At 23.9% G+C, this 9,926-nt stretch overlaps 1 protein-coding gene across 1 annotated transcript in view; it reads right to left on the reverse strand.

Annotated features, from left to right (window-relative positions):
• Window positions 1-1,914: 1,914 nt before the first annotated feature.
• The window catches only part of LOC124427944 (neprilysin-like), a gene marked incomplete at its 5' end in the record, with an annotated part of 77,571 nt that continues 69,559 nt past the window's right edge, over window positions 1,915-9,926 (reverse strand). The window contains 9 exon segments of the mRNA XM_046971415.1: window positions 1,915-2,983; window positions 3,377-3,790; window positions 4,145-4,221; window positions 4,294-4,452; window positions 4,965-5,251; window positions 5,627-5,682; window positions 5,988-6,088; window positions 6,225-6,401; window positions 7,120-7,306. Of these exon segments, the coding sequence (XP_046827371.1) occupies window positions 3,691-3,790; window positions 4,145-4,221; window positions 4,294-4,452; window positions 4,965-5,251; window positions 5,627-5,682; window positions 5,988-6,088; window positions 6,225-6,401; window positions 7,120-7,306 (1,144 nt within the window).

Consider the following 9,926-nt stretch of genomic DNA (forward strand, 5'->3'; position numbering starts at 1 on the left):
TTTTTAAAAAATAAACAGCGCCAAATTTGAAATAACATAATTCAAACATCTTTATAACATATTATCTTTCATATATATATATATATATATATATATATATATATATATATATATATATATATATATGATCTTTTTTAATTGCATTTATATTCAAATAATTGTTTATATCATTGATTATTATTTTAACAAATAAATTAATTACATTATTTGTTATAACTAATAAGCTAATTATTTTATTCCTTTTTTTTTTCCTTTTTTAAATAAAAAAAAAATATTAATCGATATAAGAATATTATATTAATCATATCATATTGATATTAAGTAACCTCTAATCATTTAATTAAACTTGCAGTTCAAATAATAAAATGAAATATTATCACATTTATATTATATATGAAAATATAAAAAAAAAAGAAAAAGAAAAATCATCATACGTCAATGATGTATTGAATGATATTTTGTGAAAAACACTAATATATAAATCATATTTATTTGCATCATGAGTTATCAGCCATTTATCTTTACAACGGTGTTTCAGTAATGCGAAAACATGCTTACGATTTGAAGGTTATGTTTGAAGTGTGGGCCGAATCCCGTGCACGAAAACGAGTTCTACGTATGTTTAAAGACGATCGAAATACTAATGTGTCTCCTATTTATATATATTTATATATATATATATATATATAATTTCTTTTTTATTCTTTTTAATTGATTTTATTTCTTTTTTTCTTTTTTTTTTTTTTGAAATTCATTCCTGAACTCGTCGCACGACGATCGGACCGTCGAATTTATTTAATAAGGAATGCTTAAGAATATCACAGATCGCGATTCTTGCGTCAAAGCGCCAAAAAGTCGCAAAGACACGATTATTTCAAGATAATATACGAGCTTCGCTTCTTTTTCATTTCTAATTTGAATTCTGGCAGAAAAAATTATCGAAGGAATATTCTCTCTCTCTTTCTCTCGCACTCTCTCTCTCTTTCTCTCGCACTCTCTCTCCCTCTCTCTCTCTGTCTTATCTCGAAAGATAAATTTTTATTTACCTGCCCACACGATTTAAATGAATCTTTTATTATTATATCAGCAATCGCATAATCTAATGAGCCAAGAACATAAAAGCATGATCAATTTCACAATAGCTATAATGATTGATTGATTGATTGATTGATTATTTATGAACGTAGAGGTACACCATCTTTCAGATAATCGATTAAGTATTTTAATAATATGACGTGTAACATCTTATTGAATTCTATATTTTTTTTTGCTTATGAAAGTGTACGACTTATTATTTATTTTGTTTTTATCTATGCACCAAGTGCTCAAGAAATATTATTGTTAAGAAGCCTAATCCTGTTTTTTTTTCCCCTCTTAATATACATATTATATATATATATATATATATATATATATATATATATATATATAAAGTATGATAGTATAAATTTATATATTCTTTTGAGATAGACAGTTTTAATAAAGATTCTAATTATTCTACAGATTTTATTGTTAGATACGTGTAAATAAGCATGTATAAAAGATAATAGATAAAAAATGAATTAATTATCCATGTATTATGGAAAATACTTTTGATAATTTCTGTATTGATGATTTTCTTTGAAAAAAAAATTCCATATGTTTTCTTCGAAGGATTCAAATAATTTGATGCCTTTCTATATTGTAGATTCATAATAATCGAACGAATATTTTATCATTAGATAACTTTAATAGCTTTTTCATTTTCTTTCAAATTATTTCAAAATGATTTAATCGTTTTTTTTTTCTTTTTTTTTCTTTTTTCTTTTTTTTTTTTTTTGTAAGATTGTGCACCTCTAAGTTCATTATCATGAGATATCATAAAATGTTTACAACTATCATAAAATGTTTTCTTAACTATAATAAATATATAAATCAAGAAGTAAATATTTTAATGCTTTACACAGTACGTATTATTTACACAATTGATTGTGGACTAATGAAAACGAAGACAATCGGTGCTAGAAAAGAATTAAATTACTTATAATTCCCTTATAATATCATACCTAACAGATCTATGGTCTTCAAATCTATGATTAAACATGAAATAATTATATCTGAGGATAACTTGTCGACGGCATTAATGATATACGATCACTTTTAAAATCTCTCAAGAATTCATTTGTAGCAATTGCTTTTGCGCAAACGAAAATGCTTGACTCTTTACATGTCAGTGTTTTCCAAACTATTAGAATATAATTATAATGGATTATTGATAATATCAAATTATTAATAAATATATACAAATTTTTTAATTCTAAATAAAATTTCATCGAGATTATCTGACTTTAAATTATATTTTATAAAATATAATCCTTTTAAAATAAATCTTGTTGTATATATAATATAATTTTTATATAATAATTATCATTATATTTTACGTAAAATATAATTCTTACGGAATTATAATTATAAGCTTGGAAAACATTGTCTTACGCAACTATTTTCTCAATTATACTTAATATGGCTTAGATTATTTTCTAATTGAATTTGTTGATTCCCAATTAGAATGATCATTCTTTCATACCTACAAAATTGCAATCTGAACAAACAAATTAGCTTCTAAATTTTGTCATCTTTTCTTGCGCGTTAACAATATATACACATACACACTTTCCTTTTTGTAGATACATACTGTCATCTCCTTCCTCTTTCTTTCTCTCTCTTTCTCTCTTTTTCTTTTTCTCTTTCTCTTTTTCACGTTTTTTTATTTCATACCTCTCTTATCATCATTAAATTTTATTGCTTTCACTATTATAACCTAAAATCCTAAAGCGCCTTAAATAGAGAAATAACATCGATGGCATTTTAAAACAGCCTTTAATACGACAAAAAATGTATTGCCGTTTGTTACATACTAAATAAGCTTATCGATCCATCGTATCGATCGTTCCATCGATCTTTGAGAATTTCATCAAAGAATATTCTCTTTTATGCTTATCGGCTGAAACAATTAAAATATGTGTATAATATTTGTCAGATTATAATTCCATTTAAAGGAGTTAGATATTAAATTCATATAAGAAGAAAGCACAACATTTTAGCGGGAAATTTAAAAATAAGAATATTCGAAGTTGGAACACAATTAAAGCACGATTATAATACGTATGATACTCGAAATTGATTTTAAATAATTAAAAATTTTATTTTTATTATTTAATCCTTATTCTTATTATTATTATCATCATCATCATCATCATTATTATTATTATTATTATTATTATTATTATTATTATTATTATTATTATTATTATTATTATTATTATTATTATTATTATTATTATCATCACTTTTGTCAATTAATTGTTTAATGTTACATAATGGAAACAATACTCACCCTGAATCGATGGATTTCAACGAAGAAACAATTTTTGACGATTCTCAAAAGTATCAAAAAAAAAAAAAAAAAAAAAAGACAAACTACGTTTCGTCAAAAAAAAAAGCTTTTCTCCTCAAAAGCTTTTGTTTTCTTATCTTTTTTTTGTCTTGTGATTCGTTTCTTTTCTTTTTTCTTTTTTTTTTTTTAAATTCTTATACCAAACGACGTGAGTCTCTCTCGAAAAAAAAAGGCGCGCTTCGTTGAGCCGAGTCCATACAGCTGACATAATCTCATAATTATCATGGTGTCCGACCGTTCTCATTGCCCTATTGTCACCAAGTAGTGCATTTACTCACAGGATTCATTTTAGATCCAATCGGACAACGAAATGCATCCGCAAATGCTTGTGAGTTCATCATTATACCATTGACCCTGAAAATAATATTATAAAATAAATTAATATTAATGAAATAATAAATTTAATTAATCGAATATTTAACGAGTTATTTTTTCCTTTTTTTTTTTTGTAAACTAATATTTCTCTTGTGCTTGAATAAAAATTATATGACAATATGTGGATATTACTTTTTTTTTTTTTTTTTTTTTTTTAATTAATATTTAAATCATAATATTATATTATATTATAGAATATTAGATCAGTATAGAATAAGTTGTCAAATTGAAATCTGTAATATTCTACATTTAAATAAATAAATAAAAAAATACTGTAATCGATATATTTTAGTGATAACTCTGTCTGAAAAAAAAAAGAAAAATAGAAAGTACCTTTCAGGTTGAGGAGTATGATAATCAAGTTCAACAGAGAGGATATAGGCCTCGGCAGTCATGTTAGAACAATAAGTCTGTAAAAAAAAAAAAACAGGATTCATATAAATTTCAACTTTCTAATTTTTTTTTAATATCAATCAACGAACCTGGGCGGCGCTTATGAAAAAAAGTTGGCTAGATCGAAGTCCTTCCAAGCCAGGAAGACTTCGATCTTTTCCGTTGGTTAATGAATGCCAAGTTTTATGAGATATTTGCAAGGCCCCTATATCAGCAACATTTTCATTCCTCGTTACATTCCAATCAAACTAGAAAAAAAGAAAAAAACAAATTTTTTTCTCTATTTTTATTTATGCGATTGCTAGCTAATGCAAAAATACATAAATATTAACATATTATATACATATATATATATATGTATATATTTATTAAATATTAATAATAATTAATAATATTTTTTATTATAAATAAAAATATTATAAAAAAATATTATAAATAAAAATAATAAGTGTATATATATATGTATATATAGTGTGTAACATAAATAATAATTCTATCTTATGATTGTATAATAATATTAACTTTTTACATTTTAAAAAATTGTTCATACAATTTTTATTATTTATTATTTATTATTTTATTATTTATTTATTTTAACATAATCTACTGAATTGTATTACTAAAAATAAAAAAGAATGGACAAATTTTAAATGTAACATGTGATCCATATAATATTATATTCATATTGGAAAAAAATTCTAGTGCCTATATTCAGTTTCCTATTTTACATAAAACAAAGAAAACTGTAAAACATCGATACCTGAACGGCAACATCGTTTCCATAAAACTGAACTTTCCGCCAAAAACTTCTTGCATAAAGCTTAGCAACACACTCGATTCTAGCCTCGAGCCGTTTCCAAGATTCTGTGGTGATCCATAACCATTGATCGACGTTTAGATCAGGATCGAGAGGTAAGCGACGACGATGGAGATCGAAGGCATGAAGTATTTCATGGGCGACTACTGATCCAAGAGTTGCGTGAACAGCATAAGCTGGACCACCATCCCAAGACCATGCCCAGGAAGTCATCATGGCCAAAGGTATTCCTTGAATAAACAAAAATAAAATCGACATTTTATAATAGATCCTTCTTTTTTTTTTCTTTTCCTTTTTTTGTTTTTTAAATCGATTAATATAGCGATAATAGTGATAAAAATTTTTAATATTTTATATCTAAACAAGTAAAAAATATGAATATTTTTTATTAAACATTTTAATATCCCTCTATTAGTCAATGAGATATTATATCATTGAATTAAAATTTAGATAACATAATTATTTGAATGGATCTATCGTTGTGTTTATTTAGGTATAAAATAAAATATTTGATTAAACACATGAAGAAAATTGAATTTTTTTTTTTTTTTTTTTTTTTTAATAAATTCTCTCTTTTGTAGTATTTAATTTTTTGAACGACTTACCAATCGTATTCGTTGACGATTCGTAATAAGCATTCACTGTATAAGGATGACGGCGTCTGTGAAAATTTTACATCATTTACTTATTTTTATTTTGGACATCTAATTTATATCTAAATATAGAATATAAAAAAGAGAATCTCTCTTAAAGTATTAATATATTATAAATATATATATATATATATATATATATATATATATATATATATATATACACAGTGTGAAGTATCTACTATATTAATTATATTTAGAGCTTAGATTTAGTTCTGACAGATTTAGTTTTAGCATACAAACTAAAGCTCGATTAACAACAGAACATAGAGATATATATAAATTAATTATTAATAAATAAAAATTGTCTTACTTTTCAGTGACATTTCTTCGTAAAACTTTATCGTCAACGGTACGAATTTGTTTGAATCTTCGTAGTACCGTAAAGAAAAAGTTGTCAGGATCGATCACAACCTGAAGTAAGAGAGAGAGAGAAAAAAAAGAAGGAAGGAAAAAAAAAGAGAGAGAAAAAAAGGAAAAAAGAAAAAATAATTAAATGTCATTCGAACGTGAAATAAAAAGGATCATTTAAAAATAACATGATCCTTACCTCGGCCATATCATGAGCCAATAATGTGTCGTTGTTAAAACCAGGCCACACGTGAAATCTTCCTTGCAACGTTCTAAGTTTAAGTAATGCCTGCGTTCTCGTTTCTTCATCGAGCCAAGATTTTACTAAAATTCGTTCTGCGACAGTTTCCTTAACCCTTTCAAATAATCCACCAACCTATCGAATCCATGAAACAAAATTCATTAACATTCTGATTAATTTATAATGATTAAGAGATAAGGACAATTACAATTTTAAGCTTTTTAAAAATTCAAGTGATAATATTTTTTATGTACTTCTATTTTTTTTTTTTTTTTTTTTTTTTTTTTTTTTTATTATTATTAGAATTAGAAATTATTTGGAACAAAAGTTATAATTTAAGTGGAGTTAAGATTTAAAGAAGAAAGAAAAAAAGAAAAAAGGTTACAGTTAAAGTAAAGTTAAAATCTAATTAAATATTAGAAGTTATTTATAATAAAAAAGAATTGTTAATGAGTTTAATTTGAATTATTCTAAATAATTCATTCATTTTTACTTGAAATAAATTACATTGTTTAATTAATAATCAGAGATAAGATGTTTAAAATATTTTTATATACGAATTAAACCAAAGATAATGAGAGATGCATTAAGATTAAATCTAAAATTATTAAAATTAAGAAAAGTTAATTTAAAACTATAATAATTAAATTAGCCTTATATATATATATATATATATATATATATATATATATATATATTCTAATGCATCAAACAGTCATTTTAAAGGATTACATTCGAGTTTAATATAATCAAGTTTATATTCGACAGAAATAGCATTTGAAATTCTCCATTAGTTTTAATTAAGATTGAGAGGAGAATGAAAATATAATAGAAATCGAATAAACGATCTTACTCTATTCCCTAAGGTCTCCAAATATTCTGAACTGTATTGCTGAACATATAAAGCACCAACGAATTCTCCAAAAATATTCTTCGTCAATTTATAACAGGAATTGTCCCAATCCTTACTGGCAGTCACGTTTACGATATCGTGCAATGTATCAGCAGCGTAAAGCAGCAGCAATCCATTATATATAATCCTTTGAAATAAAAATGAAACATAAATCAAATGTAATAGTAATTAAAAATATTAAATATTATAAAATCAATATTTTCTCTATGAAAGATATCAAGAAATAGTTAATCAAATAATTATAAACAAATTGACATCACATTTCTTGTTTTCTTCTGTTTTTTTTTTATTTTTTTTTTATTTTTTTTTTTTTTTTATTTTAAATTGCAACTATGTTTTTATATCAAAAAATGATATATCAACTCGTAACTTGAAATAAATTGACTCACCCTATAGAGTTTATAATTCAATATATTAAAATCTTATTATTAAAATATTGAAGATTTTTTTTCTAAATCAATGTAATTATAATAATAATAACTATTATTATTTTTTATACAAGCACTTATCATTAAATGTGACTAATAATTAAAAAAAAAAAAATCGCTTGATGAATAATATAATTTAATATAATTTTTGAAATAATTATAAACAATTATAACCATTATAAGAAATAATATATATATAATTTTTCATTAATAAAATTATTTTATTTTCACTTTTATCGACAAATATTTGCAGCTATGATTTTGCAAACTATATTTGCAACTAAATTTTGCAAATATAAAAGTGAAAGAGGGTTTATAACAGCAAGATCATGATCAATAATTTGAGAAGAGAATGAGCCCTGTGCATCTATAATCTTCATTAGGCATTAGAGGCGTGTAACATTGTCAGTGACGATATTTCATCGAAAGGGGATAATAACTTCGACGTCGCAGTAGTGCACAGCTGGTTAGGAAAGCGCGAATGAATTAGTACCATCGATTTTTCCCTTTACTGCAGCATAATTCCTGCGAATGCATACAACGTGTTTGTAGAAGAAAGTTAGTTACGTGATACGTTTGATCTCGATAGACCGATGTGTCTTGTACAGATTGAAAGAAAGAGAAAAAAAAAAAAGAAAAAGACATTTTAATTCATTTAATCATACTTAGATTTTAATTAATTTTTTTGATTCAAATTTATGTGTATATATATATATATATATATATATATATATTTATAATAAAGTAACATTATTAATTGTTTTATTTTTTAAAAGAATTACAAAGTTTCAATATGTTTTTTATGTATGCTATATATTATACATTAATTAATTTTTTCAGACAAATGGAAAGTTAGATTAATTAATTAATATATTAATTAATCAATTATTAATATTAACATCTATCTATTTATTATCTATATATCTAATAACAAATAAGGAATTATATTATTCTTTATATTATTATTATATATATTAAAATAAATAAAATTATATATAAAATAACATTAAATTAACTATGTATAGATATATAATTTGAGAAAATTTGAGACAAGAGAAAGAGAAAGAGAGAGAGAGAAAGAGAGAGAGAGAGAGAGAGAGAGAGAGAGAGAGAGAAAATGAGACAGAGAGAATCAGAATGTGGCATTTTGCAACAATGTTGACCTTGTTAGCATATACATACACTTTGTGGAATGCATACTCGAGTGATTATCGTATAAGCAGTTACGTTTGGCTCGCGTTCCTAAATGTCGACACTATGTATATTGTATATATCTCTCTGACCGTGGAAAATGATCCTGGATTATTAGAAGACAGCACTATTGTTCCTAATCAAATGTATTTACTAACATTTAATACATATTTGTTAACACGTGTGTCAAAAATTTTATTTCCCCGATTATCTCTTATTTTATCTTGTTTATATCTTTATTAATTTTCAATTGTTTTATTGAATTGATCGCAAAGTTTCGTTTGTTTAAAATGAAAGTTATGTAAAATTAAATATTCATCATTGTTAATTGATATATAAAAATGGTCGAATTTGTATTAAAAAGCAATAAAGAATAAATAAAAAATAATTAAGAATAAATATAAAATAATAATAATAAAGAAACGTTTGAATAAAATCACAAAAAATTAACGTATATTGATTAATAAGTATGATATTTTATAAAGACAATCATTTAAGCATAACTTTTCTAAATTCTAATATCAATAACATCGACGAAATCATTCTGATAAATAAAAAAGTTATATATAATATAAAAACGATGAATTGTTTATATTATAATTTTAGATATATATATTTTTTTTTTTTGAATGATTTAAAAATTCACGAATATACAGTTTATCGTAAATATTAATCGTTTATTTATAACAAAACAATTAAATATATCAATATATTGATAATTTTATAAACATAAAATAGATCGCGAATATTGCTTTTTATTTATTTATTTATACTTATTTTTATTTATTAAAAAACGTGGAATATTTATTTTGTCAAATTCTTCTTTACGTTAACGTCTTTTCTTTTTTCACTCAATACGAGTTTCAAAGAATTTCCAGATACCGATCAAAAGAAGAAGGCATTGGCACGCGTCGACGATTATTTTCGCTTCGGTTCGCTTTCGGCCAAAGCTTTCGATAGCTTCTTGAGTTATTTCGTGAGAAAGAACGAAATTTCCAGTAGAATTTTTATTCAACGCTTTGATCGAGAGAACGTAATCTGCTTTTTAAGACATAATCGTGAAAGACGTTTTCTCTACTTTTTTTTCCTTTCTCTTTTCTTTTCTCTTTAAAAAATTTTCTTTTCTTC

Source organism: Vespa crabro, chromosome 11 (genome assembly GCF_910589235.1).
Source record: "Vespa crabro chromosome 11, iyVesCrab1.2, whole genome shotgun sequence".
Lineage (NCBI taxonomy): Eukaryota > Metazoa > Arthropoda > Insecta > Hymenoptera > Vespidae > Vespa > Vespa crabro.